Source organism: Podarcis bocagei (genome assembly GCF_964188305.1).
Source record: "Podarcis bocagei genome assembly, chromosome: 13".
NCBI classification, from domain to species: domain Eukaryota; kingdom Metazoa; phylum Chordata; class Lepidosauria; order Squamata; family Lacertidae; genus Podarcis; species Podarcis bocagei.
The window spans coordinates 17032788-17058142 of record NC_138138.1 but is presented as its reverse complement, the minus strand read 5'-3'; the positions used below and the strand labels follow the sequence as shown (position 1 = coordinate 17058142).

The 25355-nt window shown below is 46.6% G+C and overlaps 1 protein-coding gene and 1 long non-coding RNA gene across 10 annotated transcripts in view; one reads left to right on the top strand and one right to left on the bottom strand.

The window, feature by feature from the left end:
* LOC308571476 overlaps positions 1-25355 on the top strand; it is a 379389-nt gene that overhangs the window by 183985 nt on the left and 170049 nt on the right. The gene's annotated exons all lie outside the window — the stretch shown is intronic.
* The window catches only part of ZNF385C (zinc finger protein 385C), a 168442-nt gene continuing 143193 nt past the window's right edge, over positions 107-25355 (bottom strand). For 8 of the 9 annotated variants that reach the window (XM_081166472.1, XM_081166474.1, XM_081166473.1 and 5 more), the window contains 6 exons: positions 17850-17960; positions 14373-14544; positions 11822-12163; positions 8163-8350; positions 5583-5696; positions 107-4751 (listed from right to left, as the gene is read on the bottom strand). In XM_081166472.1, coding sequence (XP_081022598.1) covers positions 4530-4751; positions 5583-5696; positions 8163-8350; positions 11822-12163; positions 14373-14544; positions 17850-17960 — 1149 coding nt within the window. In that variant the 3' untranslated portion in view covers positions 107-4529. The remainder of the gene's footprint in view (positions 4752-5582; positions 5697-8162; positions 8351-11821; positions 12164-14372; positions 14545-17849; positions 17961-25355) is intronic. The other variant, XM_081166470.1, reaches the window with a different exon arrangement.

Genomic DNA, 25355 nt, shown 5'->3' with positions numbered 1-25355 from the left:
ATAGCGCTAATCCGCTAATCCTTCAATGGGCTTGCTTCGCAAGACGAAAAAACCGCTAGACGAAGAGAATCACAGAACGGATTCTTTTCGTCTTGCGAGGCACCACTGTATATATGTTGTTTATGTGTTCTAACACTGTGACACCAGAGGGCCGTTTTGGCCAACACGATTTCTCATACAAAGTTTGCAATGTGCTTAACTGAAACGTTTCTTTGATGCGTCTAGATCTAGTCTCTCTTGAAACTGGAGAGCCCCCTCTCAAAATGCCACCGAAGTGGGAGACAAATCAGACTGGCTTGCTTCTTCTTGTCAGATGGCAGGCTGCCCGCTGAGCTTCATCTACTGGCTTGGGAAACGGCAAAAGCTCATGTTTGAAAAGCCACACAAATGGAGAGAAATGTCATTTTGTGTGCATTCTCTGAAGCATAAAGGAACCCGTGAGATCTACACCCTGAGACTTGTTATAGCAACTGTAACTACTTTTGGAGTAGGGCTAACCTGTCCTGATTCCTTGAACGAACCTATTTTACATTTTTGATGTTGTCTGCCATACATGGAAATGGGTTTTAGTGTCCCCTGGGACAGGAAGGTACATTTCAAAGCTGCAACAAGGAGACCACTGCAGCAAGGAAACTATGGTGCTGTGTGTGTGTGTGTGTGTGTGTGTGTGTGTGCGCGCGCTATGTGCTCCCTCCTTGTCATACAGTAGAAACAAGCACAGTACAGGAACCAGAAACAGGCAAAGAAACCCAAGAAGAACCGAGCCGCTTCATTAGTATTTTTGCATAGATTAGAATGGCTCGTTGCTTCATTGTGGCCAGCAACCTTGCTGTTTTTATTCCAGTAGGGTCCATAATTATCCTTGAGGGACAGCTGCTGGGTATACGTTTGCATTCAGGAGTGCCCTCAAGTTACTGGGTTTATAAGACTAAAGTCTGTTGACAGCTCTCTTAACCACTAGAACAGTGGTTTTCAACCAGTGTGCCGTGGCACCCTGGGGTGCCTTGAATGATGGCCAGGGGTGCCGCGGGCAACACTAGCCTCTGTCTTTCCCTCCCTCCTCTGATGCCTTCTCACGTCTCTGCCTCCCAAAGGCTTGCACAGCTATTTATTGCAGCAGCCCTGGCTATAAGCTCCCCAGGCGAATGGTGCCTCTGGGGATGGCCAGGGGTGCTCCTCAGGCCCCTGTGGGGCAGTGAGAGGAGGCACTTCTCTTTGAGAAGGGGAGGTGGGGAGGCAGTTCAGAGACCAGGGGCGACAGCTGTGGCTGCCCAGAGGACTCAAGGAGAGGGGAGCAGAGAAGAAGCTAAGGGAACATTCAATGGTATCTGAAAAGGGGCAAAGGGCTGCCAGCTCTGCAGGCAAGGGGTGGCATAACTAGGCCCCTGAGCCCCCACAGGGGTGCCGCAGAAAGAATTTAGTTGTTCAAGGGAGCTGTGGACCGCAAAAGGTTGAAAACCTCTGCAGTAGAATACCACCACACCTGGCCGCAAAGAAATGCCGCTGCTTTGCATAACCTTGTACAGCCAACTCTTCGGAATCCCAGCAGAAGCCAGTCCAGATTCCTTTGGGATGTTTGTACCCAACACTGAAGCCCAGGATCATCTGCACTTGCTGTTTTCCTTCAGTGTTGGCACCTCCAGTCTTTAGAATCTGTGGTGCCCCAAGGAAAGAAGAGACTTCTCAGAATTGTAGCCAGGAGAACCGCTCAACACTTGATGGAGCGGGGCCACTGCTTAAGTGGTGGCAGAGAACATGCCTGGTGAGTACAACGTCCCAAGTTGAGTTTCTGCCACCTCCAATTAGAGGAGCTCAAGTGGCAGGGCTGGAGAAGACCACTGTGTGACAGCTTGCAGAACTGAGAAAGGACAGGGTTACACAAGGAGGTGGCATTCAGGGAGGGAAGCAGCTGTGGGGCTCTACCACTTGGCTGAGAAGGGCACAGGACGGAGTGGCAAGGTAGGTTTAGGTTTGGACACAGAAGGAGGACCAGGTGGGTAGGACTCCTGGAACCCTCTCTTGATGCACCTGTCAGTTTCTGGCAGAAGTACCACTTTGGTCTGCTGATGCACCAAGCCCTAAGACAATCAAAGGGGAGGAAGTGGCTATTAGGTTTTAGGGCACTCTCTCTTCAATACACAATTGTCTGGCAAATTTAATAATCACTTCTGATAGTGTGCATGTCCTTGCATTTTAGTTCACCCAGGGGTAATGTCACTGGGGTGCACCTGTCACCACTTGGTAAACTGGTCGTTTGTATTTTCCTGCCAGGTGGCGGGGCATTTTACCAATTCACCTCCTGTTTCCGTTGTTGGGCGCAGAAGTGCGGTAGTTGGTAAGCAAACAGAGCGAATCACTCCCCAGCTATGTGCTTTCAGTGTAAGCAGCCATTGATGACGGAGGGCTCTCCTATTATTTTCCTTCCAGCATGCAGTCTGCTTCCCTTGCTAAAGGAACAGAGAGCTTTGTGCTTTGAAGGCACTTGCCAGCCAGATGGGCGGGGTACAAATACATTATTATTATTATTATTATTATTATTATTATTATTATTATTATTATTATTATTCCAGTCTGTGGCGTGGATTTTGCAGGCTGACAGCAGGCTCATCCACACTTCACTTGTCCTAGAAAACTTTTCCATTTGTGCCGCTGCTTTCCCCAGGAAAACCCACTCTAACCCAACTGATGTTTGCTCCGATTCAGCGGTAAAGAGCAGGGGAAAGCAGAAGGGCGATCCCATCCTTTCTTGCAGCATAGGAGAAAGGACAGTAGTTTACAATTATTTCTAGCCTTTTGATTCTAGGAACCCAGCGGCTGATGTTTAGAGTGAACCTGACGTATCCAGGGACCTGACTTCAGCTCACAGTGTTTTCTAGGAATAAGCTGCAAGATCTGTGATAGATGCAAAAGCGTTACATCGGAACTGGTTCTTGGTAAGCTGTTCCCAAGAGCAGCCTTTTATCTTCTGAACTCTGCAACCAAAAGCCGAAATCTGGGTATCCACCAACACACAGACAACACCAGCAAGATCTATTGAAAATGCTCCCTGACGTTCCTATTTCACACAAACCTCCTTCCCCAACCAGTAGTGTCCAACTGAACCCTACTTTGGGGGATGATCCATACTGCACAGACATGAATATGTAAAACATTAAAGAGGAGTCTAACATCTCTAAACACTCATGGACACGTGATGGGACACTCATGACTTCCTGGTGTACGTTCACTACGTGTTTAAAGAACATAACCTTCCCTTCACATGCTGCAACTCTCATGACACCAGACACTGTTGCATGTGTGAAAAAACACAAGTGTCATGTAAAATATGAGTGGTCCTAATAGCTGAGAACTCCTGGCTCTTGGATACTCCTTTTCCAAAGCACATCTAAATCCTATTCACTTTCTAAAGCTGTGGATAAAAATACTGTTTCAAAAAATGGAAAAAACCCCCAAAGTTCTGGCTCATTTTGCACCTAAAACCGATGCAATACTCCTTCACATTCTCTCTCTCTCTCTCTTTTAAACACACACATGAATCCAAGAAGAAAGCAAAATCTGGGCTTTTCAGTTCCTAATCTGAAAACCATTTGGTCATTTTGAAAACTTTTTTTAAAAAAATATATATTTTTGCCATCTGACATTAAACATTAAGGCTTGAGATGGTGGGGAGGGTTTAATCTGTACTCTCTGTGTGTGTAACTAATTTTGTTCGTATGAGAAATACTCCTTTTGTGCATACCCTCATTTTCCCTTTAATGTTTCTACTCAACAAACTAGCTCAATCCCTTCAGTAGTACGGGGTATTCTAGTACCTCTCATTAAAGGGAGAAATACTGACATTCACCTACATGCCAGAGTCTTAGGACCAAGCAGACATGGTGTTAAGGTTCTGTGACAGGAACTCCTTATGTCTTTATTTTGAAAAAGCAGCGGGGGGGGGCAGGAAGTGATCTGGATCAGGGCTACGGCATGCGGGGAGAGCCCCCCCCAATCTAAACCTGGCCTCCCCCCACATTTGCTTGTTGAAAAGGTGAGTAGTTCCAATCCCACATCACATCCTCTTTGGACCTCAGTTATTCACCACCCAGCAAACCCCAGACACTGAATCTCACATGGTTCCTGGATCGCAGTAACCCTGTGTAAAATGGCACCTCCAGATGTCCAGATTTCTAATGAACCAAATGTTCTTGACATGCTCCACCTGCTCACCTGGATAAGGTGGGTTGTGCTCCTAGGTAGATCAACCAATGCCTGAAAACCTGGCGCATCGCAGGCCTGCCTGAAACTAAGAGGGAGGATAACACAGGCGGACAGAGGGGAATACTCTCTTTCCCCAATGTGTAATCGAAACAATGACATAGGCGGAAACGGAGATGAAAAGATTGGCGCTTAAAGCAGTGGAAGGTTTCTGGTTTGCCTCTGCTCAGAGTACAGCCTGATTAAGATGCCCTCCTTCCCTGTACTGCTTCTGCCCTGATCTTCCCCACATTGGTTAACTAAATGAACCCCAAAAACCGTGCCAAAGTTCTCTAGTAGGGGGCAAAGACGATAGGGCCTGTAGCCGCTCGCACAGGGCCTGGGGGGGTTCGGAAAAGCGCTGGTCCAAAGATGGGAGCTTGGAAGAGGGTAGCGGCAGCTGGTCGGAGCGTTAGCGGGCTGGGGAGAGCACACATGGTGGCTGGGGTGAGGGGCCCCGGCAGGAACCGTGCAGCCAAGGTCTTCGTAAGGTGCTTCTGCAAAGCCAGTTTGGACTGTGGGAGGGAGAGAAGGAGGGCGGGGGCAGAGACACACAGAAAGAGAAAGAGAGAGACACGCACCACGTGAATCAACAAGCTGCAAAAGGAGAGGGGGACACAGTGGACCATGACTTTAAATCTCTAGCGCTTAACTTAAGCTGGGCCCTACTAGGCCCCAAGCCCAGAAGCTGTTTTGAAAGCCTTGGCTCAGCTCTGGAAGGTGTAAAATAGCAGTAAAGGCAAACGATGCTCCTGAGCATGCACAGAGGGCACTTCTGCCATACTGAGCAGTAAGGCCAACCCGAACCACATCCGAGATTGTGGACTTGGCTTCCAGGGTCATGCTGTACCTTCCGAAGCAAACTCAAGCCCCGGCACCGCTCTTTATAGATGTTAAGTATTTAAAAACCTTAGTAAAACACTGAGAATGTCCCCAAAATCCTGTTGTTGCCTTGGACCATGGATTCAGCTTACAGTTTACAGTTAGCAGCCCACCCACCACACCTAATAACACTTGATCCCCTCCCAAAAAGAATGAATTCAAAAAGATGTGGATAAAATCGGCCTTCCTACAGTTTCATTTGTGATTTCAAAAGCTGACTGCTCAGCTTTTTTAAAAAACTGGTGCTCTACGGCTGAACTAGTGCCCTCCTCCCATGTCATGCCATTACCTTTCTTTCTCTAACTTCCCAGCGACAACAATGCCTGAAGTTGTGCTGCAGACTGTTCAGCACCTAGACCAAGAAGGGGACCAGGATCCCTAGAGCAAACCCATAGCTCCAGCCGCTCTTTAAAGGTATTTTCCAATAAGCCGCGCAGTTGGTCAGCACCTCGAGTGACAAGTACCTTCAGAATACTCACTGCCAGGGCCGTATTCTTCTGCAGCTTGCTGTATGGGCTGTATTTGGGCTTTGCTGGCTTCCCTGCCAGTCTGTCCTTATGCCGCCTGCTGTTCATGTGCTGTGGGTGGAGACATCAGACGTTAAACATTAAAAACTTCCCTAAACAGGGCTGCCTTCAGGTGTCTTCTAAAAGTCAGATCAAAGGGACGCGGGTGGCGCTGTGGGTTAAACTACAGAGCCTAGGACTTGCTGATTAGAAGGTCGGCGGTTTGAATCCCCGCGACGGGGTGAGCTCCCATTGCTCGGTCCCTGCTCCTGCCCGCCTAGCAGTTCGAAAGCACACCAGTGCAAGTAGATAAATAGGTACCGCTCTGGCGGGAAGGTAAACGGCGTTTCCGTGTGCTGCTCTGGTTCGCCAGAAGCGGCTCAGTCATGCTGGCCACAAGACCTGGAAGCTGTACACCGGTTCCCTCGGCCAATAAAGCGAGATGAGTGCCGCAACCCCAGAGTCGGCCACAACTGGACCTAATGGTCAGGGGTCCCTTTACCTTTACCTAAAGGTCAGATCGCTTTTTTATTTCCTTGATATCTGATGGGAGGGCATTCCACAGGACGGGTACAGGTTAAGTTTTCTAATAAATTGTGGAGACCTTTTTTTATTAGGTGATTGCAATGTACATAATTTAGAATAAAAGGAGGCAAATTCTGTGCAGATGTTTTATGAGAGAGTTTTAGTGCCATCACTTTTTTTAATACAGTCGTACCTTGGAAGTCGAACGGAATCCGTTCCAGAAGTCCGTTCAACTTCCAAAACGTTCGGAAACCAAAGCCCCATCAGACATTCGGGTTCCAAAAATAGTTCGCAAACCAGAACAGTCACTTCCGGGTTTGCGGTGTTCAGGAGTCAAAGCGTTCAAGAACTAAGCTGTTCAAAAAACAAGGTACGACCGTACTGTGTACCCTTGACTTAGATTTTTTCTTCTTTTTACTAACTTCTTTATGGAATAGTTCTAGTTGTTATGTAACCTAAGCCTGCCTTCAGGGATACGTCTGTGAACCTGAATGAATCTGTGAGTAAGCTACTTTTATATTAACATTAAACAGATTCTTGTGTTTATTCTTTTAAAGAGGGATTAGAAGGGATTTTACCAGGAAGGAATCTTTAACAGTAAGACTCAGATGAGTCAGCAACAAGCTGATTGCTGCGTAATTTAAAAAGGGGGATGTTTGGAACTCTGCTAGAATATGGAACTTACTAGTGCAATTTAGGAAGGATATGATTAAGTAATATATCCTCTCCTGCCTCCTTAATCATCCCCACAAAAACTGATTTTTAAAATATATTTTCTTCACTCCATTTAATCATATAAGCCCCATTTTTGGAAGAGTTGTAGTAGTCTGAGGGTATTTTTGCCTATCTTTTAAAAAGCTCCTCCAGGTGGCGCCCTTGCTCAACTCCTGGTACATTAAGGTTGAAGTCGCCCCCTAGCATGGCTTCTCCTTCAGCAAATTTATTGAATTTAAAATCATACATTCTGAATAAAAGTCAAGTTGTTTCTAGTTTGATGCAAATATAGAACAGGGTTTTTTTTTAAAAAAAAATATTATTACCATTCATTGTCCCTTTAATAAATATGCATCCACTATTCTTGTCTTTCAGTATCAACTGGGTTTTAAAGTTTATTCCTTTGTCAAAAATGATTGCTACTCTCTGTCCTTTACTTGAACCTGATGCTATCACTTGGTGAGGGGACCAATTTCCTCATGCAATTTGTTTTTCAGTGGAAACTCCACAATACAAATTTGGGGGGAAATCTGTAAATAAGAAAGAGAGAGCGCGCAGTGCAGGGGGATCACCTCTCTCAAAAATTTTGAGGAACACCCATTTCCCCCCAAAAAAAATATTCACCTAGAGTATTTCTTATTCACTTTTTATTCAACTGAAGTTGAAAAAAGCTCTCAAATATGGTGGAAATCTTTTTAAATTTCAGAATTACGGTAGCTAAATATGTCCAGGTTAAAGATTCTGCTTCCAACAGCTCCAACTCTAGAATTTTAGGGGGAAACCCAGCCTGGAAACTTCACTGAAAAATCTCAGAAGGTTTGTAGAAATGCTTGTCTGTTGTAGCTAAAACAAAGAGTTATGTGGCAAATGGAAAACTAACGTGTTTACTTCCACTGTGGGTTTTCAGGAGCAACATAACATCCAAGGAGGTTAAAAGCGCTTCTTTCCCATTTCAGATCACGAAATGCAGAATTATTGCCCTAACTCTGAAGTACATTTGTTTTCTTTCAGTGAAGTCATGAAATGTGAATGGCTGAGTTAATGTTTATATGATCCCCGCCTGGCTGGGATCACTTTAGGAAGGAGAATAAACCCTAAAATAAGGCCAGCAAAGCAGCCACAGAGGGGAAATAGCAACAGCCGTGCACAGCTCTGAATCAGCAAGTTTCAACTGTGGATTTTTTTTCAGGAAATATTTTGGCCTCAGGAATATCGGTCTCACGACCCACATCATAACAGTACGGCCAATCAGAGCAGCCGAAGGAGAAAGTCTCTTTCTGCCCGGACCATTCTGCTTACCTGATTGAGCTGGGTTTCTGAGTTGACAAAGATCTCGCACACCTGGCATTGGAAGGCTTTGTTTTGGATGCTGAGGCTGCCTTTGCTGCCAATCCGCTTGGGCTTGTGCCCTACTCGAGAGAGGATCTTGCCCCTGCCTCGCCTTGGCAGGACGGCTTGGCCTTCCAGCATTGACTTGTGCTTTGCTCCTGGGGGAGGGGGAAAAAGAGAGAGCGCATGAGTTCAAGGAGAAGCAGCGACAGCTCCTTGGCTCTTGGAAATGTGAGGAGTTTCAGGATAAGAGGCATGTATGGGGTCAAAGGACACCAGAATGAAGGCGGCTGCTGCCACACTGGAAATACTAGCCCTTAACAAGTGCAACCTTAGGCAGTCTCCCCGAGTGACCTCGTGATTCTCATCTAGCAGTGGCTACATGCTGAACAAAACAAAGACTCTGTGATTTAGCCTTGCCAAGAGTCTTCGCAAAGGAGAGTGTTGGACAGAAAAGGAGAACATCTAGCCTGCAGGCCAAATAAGACCTGGCAGGGGTCCTAATTTGGCCCCAAGCCATGCCCACCCGACCCACATTCGATGTCAAACATGATGTCAAGTGTCGCGGGAGGTAAAGACTAAGAACAATCAGGAATCCTAGCAAGCGCTCACCCCAATGTTCCTTGGCTTGTGGGGCTTGCACTCAGTGACTTTTAAACTTGCTGCCAAGTGCAAGGCCCAATCTGGAACTTTGGAATACAGTGGTACCTCTGGTTACGTACTTAATTCGTTCCGGAGGTCCGTTCTTAACCTGAAACTGTTCTTAACCTGAGACACCACTTTAGCTAATGGGGCCTCCCACCGCTGCCACGCCGCTGGAGCACGATTTCTGTTCTCATCCTGAAGCAAAGTTCTTAACCTGAAGCACTATTTCTGGGTTAGCAGAGTGTGTAACCTGAAGCGTCTGTAACCCGAGGTACCACTGTATAGCTGATTCTTGCAAAAGTGAGGACTGAAGTCACAGCTGGTCAGCCTCCCAGAGTTCTTTTGCAGGCGTGGTTTGACTCCAAACCACACCTGCAGAGGAATGTTCTTCCTTTTCATCCTGGCTTTAACTCAAGCTGTGCTGCAAAGGAAAAAGGGAGCCAGCTGACCTCAGGTGATTGTCAAGTGGGTAGCCCCACCTACCTGTCAATGTAGCCAGCTGAGGTGGGGGAGCTCAGGATTTGGCCTGTCAGTGGTATCCTGCCCCCCTACCCCTGAGGTAGTGCATTATTGTTGTTTTCTCAGCATGTGTGTGTGTTAGTGAAAACTACAAAGGATTTCTGAGCTCCTTCCCTTGCTCCAAGCCTATTTCTAAATTTGTAGCCCTGGCTTTTTTCTTTTTTCAAAAAAAGCACAGTAGGCTGTGCCATATATTCCAAGGACAGCTGTCCTTATCTGCCATGAGTCAAGGGTATATGGTTTGGCGCCAGCTTTTATGAACATAGGAATAGTTCTATGCATTGCTTTCTGTTAAATTCAAAACTGAAGTGTCCCCTACCCATTATTTTAAAAAAACAAACACTATGGTGTATGTTTATGTGTTCTTTTTGTGCTGTATATTATATATGTTAATCTTATTAAGCCTGAATCACACTGATATTTCAAATACGCTCCAGGGATCACAAACTGCATTATCTTCCCTGGTGCTGAAGTTGAATAGGAAAGCAAAGACAAATCCCAAATGAATTCATATATTATTATTTTTGTTTATTTCTAGCTACTCTGATTATTTCAATTCCTTGTCCTGTTTGAAAGTGTAAGTCATCAAAAATGACAGCCTGAAAAATTAAGGGTGAGAGCAATGCTGGATGCACTTTGTTATCTCACCAAGAGAAAGTTCTGCATAGAATTTAAAAGCAACTTTTATTTGGATCAACTAAGCAGTCACAAAGAAGCAAGCAAGCTTCCCGAGTTCATAAAAATCCTTCATCAGGAGAAACTGGGGGGGGGGGGGAGAGAAGAAAGGGAGGGAGAAATAGATGTTACTAAACATGACAAAAAGCCCAAGCCTGCAACGCCGGAACACTTTTAGATGGAATGGAGGAGATGCTAAAAGAAACCTACATTATGTAAGGCTTGCAGCAAGAAGATCTCAGGTTGGCACGGTAGGATACAGGAAGACACAAAGCTGCTCTCCCTCAGATTTGAAATATAGGTTATGTACACATCAGCGGCTTAAAAGGCAGCAAGGTTGCTTCCCCCCCTACTGTGTTTCAAGTTGCATTTTCATGCGGCTGTACACATCAGAGGAGCTGTCATTTGTACATGCACAGCAGAAGCCCAAAATGTACACACTTCGTTCAGCTTAACTGCAAACTTGCTTTTTCCAATCAGATGGAAGCTGGTTTGAGGGAAAGCACATCAAACAGGGGTGTTTCTCAAGAAACTACAAGATACTTAGGAATTGTGGCTAACGTCATGAGTACTTGGCTTCAAATACCAGGAGTGGGAGCGCATTGGAGCCAGAGTAACGAGTAATGTGTATACAGCCATAAAAGCCAGAGGTTTTTTGTCTGAATAGAATCTGGGATCTCAGCTTTCCCCTCTAGACATGCTGTGGGTTTATAATGGTATTTGAAAGTATTGCAGTCAGTGCCCTTGCAAATAACACCCCCCTCCCAAAAAAACTTACTAGCCCACCCTCACCGAACCATGCAGTAAGTGGTGACATAAAAATAAAAAAGAGGCAGTTGTTATCTAGTTTTCTACCTAGCCACTTGGAGGAAACTTTCACCAGAGGAGACCAGGTGAGTGGTTATTTCAAAGTCCGGGAGGCAATGTCAGCAAAAGACTCCTGTGTTCAAGGCAGGAGGTTTCTGTACACTATCTCACCCTCACGGCCTTAAAGTCACATTTTCCATATCCACTGAGCTTGTTCACATGCAACGTTAGACCATAGATTACAATAAACTATGGTTTAATGAGCACAAACACTTTACTCCTCTTCCATTACTGACCAATGCCACACATGGGAGGAAATAAGGTAGGAACAAGACAAGAGTCGTGTTTGTTACGTAGGAACTCACACCCATGTTGTGTTTCTCTCCAAACAAACCCCGAACAGAAGCCAAGGTTTGTTCTTAAAGCTTGTAAGAACGTTGTGTACACACTGGGCAACTATCTGCTAACATCTTCATATCGTCTCCTTCACTGCTCCATGCCACAAAATCCTAAACGGTGCCAAGCTAACATTCAGGTTCTGAACACAGGTTTATTATCAGCAGATCGGCCTAAAGTTATGCGAATCAGAAACCTTTCATTTTAGCACAACATTTGGGTTTCCTTGGGGCAAAATTTAGTTTCTGTTTTTAGGGGAATCTGGGAAAGCATGGCCTTAAAAGATAGGTCTGCAATTTTACCATCCTCAGATATCACGTAGACCGGGGCAATGAGGCGGGATGCTACACCCTCAGGCTGTGTACAGATAATTATTTCTGTGCAACGAGAAAAATATCTTCCCTCCTACTGCTGCTATGGGATGAGCTCTCACCCATCATCAGTAGCTAGATAACTGGACAAACACATTTCAGAGGGGGAAGTGAGTGTCCATGGGCTGCATGCAATTGGCTCCGAACACACGTACGTGTATGTGGAGGCTGGCCCCAACTTTTCTGGGATTTAGCCAACAAAGGGCTCCTTCTTACCAGAATTGTGAGCCTCGAGCTGCGAGGCAGAGTTAACTGTCACCTTGCAAGTGGGACAGTATAGGTGCTGCTTGTTCTTCTTCCCCTCTTTCTCCGCGTCTGGCGCTGAGCTGGTGCTTCTGCCCAGTTCAGTGGCTGGAGTCTCCGCTCCAGGAGCCGCAGACGACGACGACACACTTGCAGTGTCTGGAGCTCCTTCCGACGGCTCCGAAACAGGTGGGGAGACGAGGGACAGGATTCCGCCAGCCAGCTCGGCAGGTGACTCCTCAACAGGGGACATCAGGATGAGGCTGCAGGGCTCTGCTGCCGGCTGATTCAATCCCAACAGGCCATTGGATTGTGCTAACAAAAGAGAAGGAAAAGAGAAGGTTTTTATTTCCCCCCGGAGGATGTTGCAGCTTCCTCCCTTCCTGCTTTTCTTCTCTAGACTAGACCTTGGCCACCGCAGAGACAGGAACATAGGAACTCAGAACATTGGCCTATATTGAACATTACTGTCCACAATGACTAGCAGGCGCTCTCTCCAGGGGTTTCAGACCAGACATTCCCAGTCCTACCTGGAGATGCTGGGAATTACACCTGGGGAAGCAGATACAGTGGTACCTTGGGTTAAGTACTTAATTCGTTCCGGAGGTCCGTTCTTAACCTGAAACTGTTCTTAACCTGAAGCACCACTTTAGCTAATGGGGCCTCCCGCTGCTGCCACACTGCTGGAGCACAATTTCTGTTCTCATCCTGAAGCAAAGTTCTTAACCTGAAGCACTATTTCTGGGTTAGGGGAGTCTGTAACCTGAAGCGTATGTAACCTGAAGCGTATGTAACCCAAGGTACCACTGTACACTGTACTCTACTGCTGAGATACAATCCTTCTTCAGAGTAACCTCTTTTTAACTGAAGCTGCCCTCTAAAGTTGATCAGTGGTGTGCAGAGGTAGCCCTAGGATTCCTTGAGCTCTTGGTGCCCCTCCCTGCCCCCCAAAAATCTGAGAAGCAGGTGAGGCTGCCTGGACAGGAGGAACACACTTCCTTGGGGCAGGATGGGGTACCAGCACTGCTCTCTGCCTCAAAGCTACTCACTCCAAGGACACCCTTCCATTCCCTCTGGAGGCAGCGGCAGTGGCGGCAGCAGCAGCAGCGGTTTTTCCTGCTGGAGAAGCTGGCAGATTCCTTCTTCAGACAAAGCAAGTGCTGGAGTGCTAAGTCGGAGGGAGGAGGGCACTCCAGGTGTCACGGGAAGACTCCAACACCTGGCAGGTGATTTTTGCGCCTTCCACCTGGCGGAGACCGGTTTCGCCAGCCCCTCAGTACACCTGTGGTGGTGAGCCAGAGGCTTTTTCAACCATATCTGGAATGACCTCTCCAAGGGAGACCCGCTTTCCCCAGAATGGGATGTAGTACTTTACACTAGGGGACGCGGGTGGCGCTGTGGTCTAAACCACTGAGCCTAGGACTTGCTGATCGGAAGGTCAGCGGTTCGAATCCCCGCGACAGGGTGAGCTCCCGTTGCTCGGTCCCAGCTCCTGCCAACCTAGCAGTTCGAAAGCACACCAGTGCAAGTAGATAAATAGGTACTGCTCCGGCGGCTTAGTCATGCTTGCCACATGACCCGGAAAAACTGTCTGCGGACAAACGTCGGCTCCTTTGGCCAGTAAAGTGAGATGAACCCCAGAGTCGTTCATGACTGGACCTAACTGTCAGGGGTCCTTTACCTTTTTACTTACTCTAGGGGAGGTCTGGTGTCATTTTCCCTCTCCCATAACCAAAATAGCAGCTGCACAGAGGAGGGCCCACTCCACATCAGGACTGTGGGTGGATGAGAAAGAGATTCAACACTTTTGCCAATGCCATTTTCCTACCGAAAATCATCTCTCCTTCATAGCTGCTATTTGCAGATTCCCTTCTGAAATGGCTAGCAGCGCATGGGGAGGGATTTTCAGTGGGAAAACGACACCCTACCTCATTGTATTTATTTATTATTATCGATGAACTTCTCTGGGTAGCTCAGTTGGTTAGAGCATGGTGCTGATAATGCCAAGGTTGCAGGTTCGATCCCCATATGGGATAGCAGATTATTCCAGCATTGCAGGGGGCTGGACCAGATGACCCTCAGTGTCCCTTCCAACTCTACAATTCTATGATTTATTGCACTTATAGTCTACCTTTTTCTCCGAAGAACTTGAGGGGACTTCCATGGTTCTTCCCACTCCTCATTTAATCTCCACAGCAACCCTGTGAGGTTGATTAGGCCAAGAGTGGGTGACTGGCCCAAGGTTGCCCGGTGAGATTCATGGCTGAGTAGGGATTTGAACCCAGATCCTAGTCCAGCACTCTAACCATGACAGCACACTAGCTCACATTGTGGCAGGAGGCAAAGGGATGTGTTCGACGCCAGGTCTAATTTGACCAAGATTAACTAAATAACCCCCACGTACCATCTTACATTGCCTTAAAAGTGCGTCCAGGTTATCACCCCACCCAGTTTCCAAGAAGTGGAGAGAGCATTCCCACAAACTCAGAACGTCACGCAGGGCTTTGTGGGCCACCACTGGTACCTGCATTGCTGTGGCTGGTGTCTCCGCTGAGGTCCAGCGCGGTGTCAAAGTCAGCAGCCGTTTTCTCTTGGCTGCCGCTGCCATCCACAGTCTTCTGCTTGTTTTTCACTGCTTCAATGGCTTTGAGTCTCCGGGCATGCTTATGGCCTCTGTAATGCGCTTCAGCTTGATTCTGCGAGATGGCAAATATGGAGATGGTAGCGATAAGAGAGGGAAGGGTGGTTTCAAAGGCCATTCTACCGTACGTAAATTCAAAGAAAGTCTATGGCGCGAATTACCACCTTTTTAAAGGGCTCATCTACCTTTCTGTTTGTCCTGGGCCTAAAAAGCATCCGAGAGGTTTCATGCTTGTCCTGTGCTTTCTAGGCAAAGGCCCAAGTGGTTTGCCATGCCACATTTTCCAGGAAAACCCTCTCTTTACTTCTGAATCAGAGCAGAAGTCAATCTACAGAAAACCCAATTGACATTTTCTCCAATTTAGCAGAACCCAGAGGGTTTTCCTGGGGGAAAGCAGTGGGACAACTGGAAGTTTGGACGAGCCCTTACCTGGTGGAGCTACACTTAGAGGGAGGATTTATTTATCTTGCACCTGCCACCCATTCCTTCTGGGGTGCTGGAGAGCACCACAGGCAGCAAAAACAAAACTTGAATATTTAATCCCTACATACAATTCTGTGTACATCCCCTCCCCATCCCTAGAGGGAAATGTCTTCTGGGGGGGGGGAGCAGGAAAGGTCCAGAAGAGGGAGACAAAAGTGACAGAGTGTCATGGCTTGTCCACACTTAGAAAACATGGGCCCGAGAGCTTTTCCGTTTGCCCAGCCACTTTCCCAGGAAAAACCTACTCTTTATCGCTGAATCAAACGCCAATCAGCAGGAAACCTGAAGAAGTGTGGATGAGCCCTTACTCTCCAAAAGTGAAATTGACCCAGACTTGCTTTTTTTTAAAGAGCACAGCATAACACGTGACCTTAAGGCTGCGTCCCACAACATTTTATAGTGGGGGGGGGAGGGGGGAGGAAACACTGGCACTCGGAAGAGTTCCCCATTGCCTGCCTCCTCAATCTGTGTGCAAGGGGGTCTGCAACAGCCCCTCCTACCTCAAACATTATGCAAACGAGGACGAACCGCCAAGCAGCACCCTCATTTTAATTCAGATTGGATTTTAAGTTTCCATGAATTTGCCGCAGAGCTATTCATTCTGGCGACAATGGGGAGAATTGTCTCTGACTGCTAAACACACAAGCATTTTTTTTTGGGGGGGGGAGCAGGGGAGGGTGGTCACTCAGTATCCTTTTGTAGTCTTTTTTTTAAAAAAAAAATATTATCAGCATCGCACAGGCAGGGGGACATGAAGTGTGTGCTAATTGATTCAACCTTCCCACAGAAAGGTGGGGAAGGATAAAGGAAAGAATATACCCTATTACACACACACACACACACACACACACACACACACATATTCTGGCCTGCCTGTCTGTGAACATACACTGCATGTTAGACATGCACCCCAGGAAGTGACAATAGCTGACAGTCACGTCCTCCTCCTCCTCCTCCTCCACCTAAAGGATATAGATTTAGCTATGTTACTTTATTTTGTATGTTGAAGCTGTTCGCCGTATGCGTTCTTTTATGACGCCTCCCATTTTTATTTCCTTTTGCCCAAAAGCTCCTTTTGAAACAAGCAATGGGTTGCATTTAATCAGGGGCAATGTGCCTTATCTCCACTTTGCCAGGCAGTGAACAATGCCAGGAATTGAATTATATGGGTGCGCAGCGTGAGGGAGGGAGGGAGGGGTGAAAGTTGTCACGGTATAAAATGGGAGGCTTATAGCAAAAAGCAAGGGATGGAGTGTGTGTGAGAGAGTGGTGGGGCAGGGTGAGGCAAGAAGGAGACACTGCTTTTGCTGGATGACCAGCAATCACCATAAAGCCAAAAGTGATATAGCCGAATTGTGAGGGGCCCCCCGGTCCTGAGCAGTCTAGGGTAAGGAAAAGCAAAAGGGAGAGGAAAAGCTACACAAAAGCTGGTTTGTAGCTTATTAGGAGACCAGGGAGAAACCCTGAACCAGGAGCTTTTACAGGGGCAAAGGATCACTAGCAGGTCGACTGTGGCCTACTGGCAGTACGAATATTCCTTGGCTCCTCTCCCTGCTGCAGTTCCTTCCTTTCGCCAGAGCCAAATAACAGTGCATGGCCTGAAGAACGTAAGATGATGCAGGAGTGTTTTGACTCTTAAAGTGCCCTTGAATTCTTGGGAGTAAAACAGAGGAGGGCAAACAGCCTCGCCTCGATTTTCCACTCTGCCATCTCCTCCGCTGCTCTCTTCCTCGATGGCCAGATGCTCGCGTCGTGTTAAGGTGGCAGCAGAGGCAGTCACTCTCAAAAACGCATGGAGTATATCTATTTCCTTCTGGGGATCTGGGCCTGGGATTACAAGTCCCAGGACGCGTGGTGAAAAGAGAGATGAGTCAGGAGGACACCCCCAGTTCAAATCTTGCCATTGACAAAAGGCAACAAATGCCCTAAAGCAAGCTATTATCTAAGGGGTTGTCCACAGGGTTGTCCCTGTGCCTGGAAAGCATGAGTCCATGCAGTTTTGCCTTCCCCTAGAAAAACCCGCTCTTTAGTGCTAAATCGGAACAAAGGGCAGGCCACGGAAAACCCGATTACCGCTGTTGTGATACAACGCTAAACCATGCGTTTTTCCAGGGAGAAGCTGTGGGGCAACAGAAGTGTGGATGATGACCCTTTAGTGCAGGGACCAGCAAACATTTTCAGCAGGGGGCTGGTCCACTGTCCCTCAGACCTTGTGGGGGGCCGAACTATATTGGGGGGGGGGAATGAACGAATTCCTATGCCCCACAAATAACCCAGAGATGCATTTTAAATAAAAGCACACATTCTACTCACGTAAAAACACACTGATTCCCAGACCGTCCGCAGGCCAGATTTAGAAGGCGATTGGGCCGGATCCGGCCCCTGGGCTTTAGTTTGCCTACCCATGCCTTAGTATCAGCCTCCCATATGCAATAAGGGTGTAATCATATTACTGACCTACCTTACAGAGTTGCTGGGAAGACTGAATGACGAGGGCTACTTTTAGTGCTCTAAAGCTAGGCTACAAATGTAAGTTAGAATGAAGATGATTTATAAGGAAGGCTGACTCTGACTATTGTATTTTCAAGTTGTGGCTCCTACCCAACTGACCCAGTTAGCATCTGACTGAGGCTAGTCAGAAGCTGAACAAGAGGCTACTGTTGGCAAGCTGTTGTTTTCCAAGCCAACACAAATGGAGCATCCATATGAAATGGTCTCCAAAAGCCACCCCAGTATCCTTTTCAAGGCTCTCTTTCCTTACTCACTCCAAGGAACTGAAGAATTTGGGGTGTGGAGTGGGCCTCCTTCCCACCAGACACATCTGGCTTGCCCGCCCCCTTCCCCGCCTGTCCCAGCTCCCGTAGAGACATGCCTTACCGCAGAGTTGAATCTGAGGTGGCAAATATTACAAGAGATGAACTGCTTTTTCTTGAGTAGGTTGGGGACACCAAAAGTGTGGTTGATCACTGCTTTCTGTACTGGATCCATCTAGAAGGGAGGGTGTGGAGAAAAGCAGACACGAGTAAGCTGATGCTTCAGAGAGACAGAAGGCTAGAGCAACACATCTCCAAAAATGTTCTGCCACGAGGGAACCGACTCCACATTTAACTTTTTGCCGAAAATCACACACTCACCTGCCACAGAACCCCTGTATATTGGAAGAGGATTCTCATGGTGGGGGAAATGTTCTGCAAGGTGCTTGCCCGACTTATTGGACCTCACTGTTGCCCCCTATGAGCTGAGAACATACCCTAGAACAGTGTTTCCCAACCTTTTTTGGGCAAAGGCACACTTGTTTGATGAAAAAAATCTCAAGGCACACCACCATTACAGCCCCGTGACGTCAGCGCGCAGCGTCACGCCGGGAGGGACGCACGAAAGTGTAAGTTTCAATTTTTTCCCCTCCCCCTTGCCGGGGAACCTCCAAGCTTTGGGGGTGGGGGGGAGGAGGCAGCAAAGCGAGGCAGGAAGGAGAGCGCGGTTTGGCTGGGTGAGCTTTGGCAGGGGCAGGGAATGAGAGCCGCGAGGCGGGCACTGCGGATGGAGGCGCTGCCCGCTGAGCTCGCAGGCAGCCAGGCAGGCAGACGGTGAGAGCCCCGCGCTGGGTGGCCTCTCCTCGCCACCGCCGCCCCGCCTCTCGCCGCCTGACTCGCCCGCCTCCCTCCAGGCAACATCTCGCGGCACACCAGGCAACATCTCGCGGCACACTAGTGTGCCGCGGAACAGTGGTTGGGAAACACTGCCCTAGAATACCTCAAACACTCCCGCAGCTGTGTGTTGCTGAGGAAACGAGGAGTTTATCAGTCATAACTGATGGAACAGATGCAAATAAACTCCTTATACACTGCAATAGCCACCCAGTGAAGAGAAAAGACAAATCAACACAGTCTGCCTCTATTTCAGGACAGACATAGAAGAGAAAGTGACACAACACCACTTGTGACCCATAGCTCCTAGCTGAAAACACTCTAACACATCAGGGATCTGCAGCCCATTCTGGCCAATGATCACAGGTCTTGCTCCCGGTCAGCCCGCTAACCTAAAACAGCTGCTCATCAGAAATAATAGGCCACACAAATACAGAGATCAGGCCCTGTAGCAGACCCAGATGCCAATGGCTTCTGTAGGCCACACTCATTACTGCATCACGGTTTCATTCACCTGTTCATCTTCCAATGAGACATAGTGTATCTCAGAGGTCAGCAAACCTTTCCAGCAGGGGGCCGGTCCACTGTCCCTCAGACCTTGTGGGGGGATGGACTATATTTTGGGGGGGAAATGAAAGAATTCCTATGCCCCACAAATAACCCAGAGATGCATTTTAAATAAAAGCACACATTCTACTCATGTAAAAACACGCTGATTCCACGGGTCGGATTTAGAAGGCGATTGGGCCGGATCCGGCCCCTGGGCCTTAGTTTGCCTACCCATGGTGTATATGCTGGCAATGTCCTTCTGCATAAGACAAGCAGCCCAGTTTCTATGCAAAAAAACAAACGGACAGGTCACAAATATGATGTCAGAAATGGCAGAATTCAAGAACTACCAAGAGAAGCATTTCAGTCCCCCCCGAACACCACGCCTGTGACCTTAATGTGGGTATTATTGAACAAAAATACAAAAAAGGAGACCCACTATTTGTCTTGCCTGCTTAATCTGCCAAAGCCTGTCGTCACATGCAGAGGAAGTCCCTAACTCACCAACGGTCTGAGACCCATCAGCTGCCCTCACCTGGTGAAGCCATTTATTATTATTATTATTATTATTATTATTATTATTATTATTATTATTATTATTTCCCAAAGTGTGGTCCCATAATGAATTTGTTAGGTCTTTATGGTGACACAAGCAGGAACGAGAGAGCAATTCAGTTCAGCTTTGAATTTTAATACTGTACAAACCTATTTAAATCATGCTTCGTGTCACAAAATGCAAACCAAAAAGCGTCCATCTTTTGAAATTTGCACTTCTACAAATTTTGCAACGTGGCTCTCCAACACCCCCCAAATGTACAGAAATGCATATTTTAGGGGGGCATGTGCATAAAAATGCATATCCTGGTGAAAAGATACAATGCATTGTATCAGGGGAAACTGCTTGAATATTGTGCACATTAGGCAAAATTGAATGCAAATATTTATATATTAAGAGAAATGCACACTAAATGCTGATGACTTTTTAAAAAAATCAAATGAAATGGCAAAGCAATGCAGAAATATGGTGAACTAAACTCAAGACTGGAAAAATTAGAAACTTGTGAGAGACCAAAATTTCCTCATCCCTAGAATATTGCCTTTTTTTGTTTTTTCTGGAACTTATTTATGCAATACCAGGGAACTGGAGCCTGTCCATGTAGTCTTCCATGGTTTTCTGATAACTTAAAAGTAATGTGCAGGGCTTTAAAAACCTAGGTTAAATAGTCAACTGGATTCAGGAACTTCTGCAGCAACCTAGGGTAGAATCTACATCCACTACTGCATTTTGCTGCAATTCTTGGTTTCATTTGTTTCCATAGTGTTTGAAAATCTACTTTAAGTTCAAACAAAACGATTGTATTAAGTAACGTAGAAACGGATTACAGCAGAGAACAGGGAGGTAGAAAGGGGGGGAAAGGGAAGGGGTGGGGGAAACTAATATAAAAATAATGTGTGTGTTTGAGCACAACCATAATCTATAATGCACGTATTGTTCTCTTAGCCCTGTGGCTCTGGAAGATTATCTTATCCGAGGCTGGCTGTCAGGAAGAGGGGAGAGAGATTGAGCTTTGAAGGTGATCGTATTTCTCAACAAAGCTATTTAGTTGTCCAGACAGGTGCATCAGTCTAGCAGGCAAAGCATGCAGACAAGGGAATCATTATCTGGACCCCTAAATTCCATCCCCAAAGGGAGCAGAACTGGCAACAGAAAGTGATTAATGAAGTGGTGCCTTCCCATGCTCGTGATGAAATTTTTACTCACTCATCTGGAATAAAAATGAAGAGGCACATGCAGGTTTGGAGGCAGGAAGGACGGTGTTGGTGTTGGATCAGAGAATTCTGAGTGATCAAAGGAACCTTCTGTCCCAATCTTGAAGGTGGCGTGCTCAAAGCAGTAACCACCTGGAGGCAGGTCCATCACCTGATCACAGGAGGTGAGGGGGAAGAGAGATCTCTCTTCATTTACTCCATTTCACCCTCAATGGTTAGTGAAATATACTCGGCGTCCGGCAGTGATTTCATGCTCTTTATTGCAGCTTGTAAACAGTGATTGGATTGCCCCCCCCCCCAAACCTTAGGCTTTTATATACATTATTTACACAATAAGTCCCGTCTGATTGGCTGATTCTGCTTCCCTCCTGGAGCCTGATCGGTCTTTTCCTGCCAATCAGTTGCTGCATTCTATGATCCTACCAGCCTGATTAACTTCCTCCTGGAGCCTGATTGGTCTTCTCCTGCAAGCCAGTCAGTTGTTGCATTCTAGGATCCTACCTGCCTATTGTTCTAGGATCCAAGCTTAGTACATAAAGGTTAACAATTCTTTTCTCCAGTTAAAAAAGCATCCATGGCAGCATACAGTTGGAAAACAAGAGCTGACTTGTGGGACAGAACCAAAGATGCACAACCCAGCGGTTTTTTTCCTAAGGTGTTATGTACTGAGTTGAATAGGATCCAAAATGCAGCAGTCTGATTGGTCCTAGAACAATAGGATTCAGAATGCAGCAGTCTGACTGGCCCTAGAACAATAGGGTCCAGAATGCAGCAGTCTGATTGGTCCACAGGAGCCACCCAATCCAGCTCCAGGTGGAAGTGAATCCGCAACCTGATTGGCCTATAGGAGAATCCCGGAATTAGCCAATCACGTGGGGCCCAAATAATGTATATAAAGCAGACATTCTGGGGGAACATCCATTCCTCCTCACCACTATGAGCTGAATAAAGAGCATGAAATCCACTCTCGACTCTGAGTATATTTCATAAAAGGTGGCCCCTGACACGTTAATAAGCATGGACTTAACCATTCCACCACCACGACTCATACTCTTTTCTTTTTTAAAAAGATTTTATTAAGGCTTTTCATAATACAATACAATAAAAAAACCCTAAACTGATCTAAACAAAAACAGAAAAAAGAGGAAGAAGAATGCAAACTATTCTCTCACAGGTAGATCTTAAACCTTGTCTTAACACAGAAAGAGCTGGACCCTCCCAGCTTTCACCTGGGAGCTTCTAGATTCCCACTCTGGGAGATCGTCCCTTTCCTGCCTCTTACACAGGACCTTTCAGCAGCCAGCCATCACCTTCATCTGAGTACAATCCCTTCATTGACCCAAAAGAGAGGACAATAAAAAACAAAACAGAAGCAAGAGCCAAGCAAAGAAGGGAAAGAAAAAGTAACAACTCAAATTCTGAGGTATGACCCCTCTGCACATGGATGCTTCACTTGTAGCATAGCTAATCGTCTGCATGAATTTGTCTCATCCTTTTCAAAAGCCATCTTTAGAGTAGCCAGGGGGCTCTTCCTGTATGCTCAGGCCGAAATCCTACGCATGCTACTTCTGGATAAGTGTGCCCAGGACTGCTGCCTAATGTCCACACAGTGCCTTATTTGTTGTGGTGCTGATGATAATAATTCCCGTTATTATCACAGCAAGTGGCTATCAGCGCATCTTGGGGTCGCGACTGCCATAATTTATTTATATTTAATTTATTTACAAAACTGTATCAATCGACTTTCCGCAAAATTAGACGTACAGCTTCCCCATTCTAAAAGTCAATCATTTATGACGGGGTAAAGCAATAAAACAAATGAGTAACAAATTGGCAGACAAAGGCAATCATCAACAATCAGTCCAGCAATTCAGCATAAAAGCCGCAGGGTGAATGAGGAGGCTTTTACAACATGGGATCTAGAATTGAGGTGGCCTGACAGATTTTTCTGGGTGGCTGGGTCCAAAGCAGTCATACAATGCATAAAAGGGCCCCTTCCACAATTACATGCGCACGCGCACACACACAATATTATAGAACATGCAGCAAAGAGACCTAGAGCAAGGTTTCACCAACAATCACAAATATGCTCTTTGCAAAGCTTCATCATTTCTGGTCACTGTTGCCAATTTGAGGCAATACTGAGTTCTAGCATCAGAGATCAAGATAGCTACTGGGATCGGTTGGTCCAATTCAGTGTGGCATTGGGATATGGGGTCAACAGGGATGCTCACAGCCTTTCCTAAAGGTGCTCAAATTATGCACCCAAATGAAGTATCAATAGCCTACCCATGGGACCGTGCAAGCTGCTGAGATTTCCCAGCTTAGTTCCTTGACCCTAACAGCAAGCTCAATCGTGAATGACATGCTGTCCCGCTCCCCCTTGGAGAACAAACGGTTCGGCCAATGAATCCCAAGCACTGCTGATGCTTCACGGTTGCTTGAGAATGCAAACATTTCCAGTTTTAAAACAATCAGGCAGGCAGCTACACTCTCCCTACCTATATATGCAAAATCCCGATTCAAGAAAGCACAGCACAGGCAATGGCTCTCCTAATTTACCTTGAAGGGGAAAACTTAAAAGGTCAGTTGCGTTCCGACAGGCTGCAGTTGTGTCTCCTGTACCAAAAATGGTACCCACCTACCAATTTCTTCTGCTCGTGATGTGCTTATTCCAGGAGCTTTGCTGGAAAGATCTTTCTGCACCTCCCAGCTGAGGGAGTGAACTGTCAGAAAACCGAAGAGCGTATTTTGAGGGCAGTGTATTCTGAGTTTGTGTTGTTTTTTTTTAAAAAAATCCTATATCTCTGCTTTATAACCAATTTGCATTGACTCGAATTACTTCTGTTTTATCCCTGGGATGTTCCCACCGATATATAAATAGAGACTGTGGCGCTGAACTTCCTGTCAAGTCTCTGGAGGTCAGAGATGGGTAAGCAAAGAGAGAGAGACAGGAGGGGTTCAAACTGTGCCTTTTTGCAAGTGGCTGTTAAATCTTCAAGAGCTTTGCACATCTGAGAGGACTTCAGGACACCTTTCTAGCATGGAATTGTTTGTTTGGAAATGAATAGTTTCCATAGAACCACTGGAGCTTGGAAGGTTTATGTATGCTAGTAGTTTGCAGCTTGTGGGTCAGGATCAAGAGAGGGGTTTGCTTACCAGTTAACGATAGATCAGATAAGCACCGCCACCATTTTATTTTTTAGTGCTGGGTGGGTTAAATAAAGGGGAAATGTGAAATAAAAGAAAAGCAAAAGTGATGCCAACAAAGTTTGGAATATGAACTTCCCAGTTCAGAACTTCTGGGCTACTTAGGAGTCAAGGCCAACCCCTCCAAAATTAAGGCTCAGCTCAGAATTAGCCAGAGTAGTTGCTCCCATTTGTTCCCTACTTTTCATGGCAACAGCAGTGGGGAGAGAAGTGGCCTTCACTGTGAGTATCAAGAAGAATTTGGAAGCAATTATAAAGAGGTCCTGGCACTCAGCATGCTGTTCAACTTTTTTCACAGCTGCTTAATGCAGGTCAATATTTTCCTTGAGCTACCCACCACCACCCCAATCTCTCTTTCCTGGTCACACACCTTCAGCTTGGAGAGCATCAGTGCCTATGAAATATAAGGATGTTTTGCCCCCACTGTGCATCATTTCACACTTACTGGCACTGAATCACATTTGCCATAATGTTGCCCATTTACCCAGCTTTAACAGATTCTTTGGGGGCACGTCACAAACGCTTTTTGTTTTTAGCACCCTGAATAATTTGATGTCATCAAGAAATTAGGCCACCTCATGTCACTGCTCACCCTAACTCCAGATCCAAGTAAAAAGCACAGGTCAGAATACAGATCTTTGGGGAACCCCACCTCTTACCACTGATGTAAAGGTAAAGGTAAAGGGACCCCTGACCATTAGGTTCAGTCGTGACCGACTCTGGGGTTGCGGCACACATCTCGCTTTATTGACCGAGGGAGCTTCCAGGTCATGTAGCCAGCATGACTAAGCTGCTTCTGGCAAACCAGAGCAGCGCACGGAAACGCTGTTTACCTTCCTGCCAGAGTGGTACCTATTTATCTACTACCTTCCTGCCGGACAGGTAACTATTTATCTACTTGCACTTTTGACGTGCTTTTGAACTGCCAGGTTGGCAGGAGCTGGGACCGAGCAACGGGAACTCACCCTGTCGCGGGGATTCAAACCCCTGACCTTCTGATCGGCAAGTCCTAGGCTCTGTGGTTTAACCCACAGCACCACCCGCGTCCCGACCACTGAGGTAGCTTTCCATATATTCCTACTCTCTGCTTCCTATTCCTTAACCAATTACTGATCCATAAAAGAACCTGCCTTCTTATTGCGTGGCTGCTAATTGATATTGTTTTCGTTAGGAGACAAGCAATTTCACATTTGATTTCCTTTAAGAA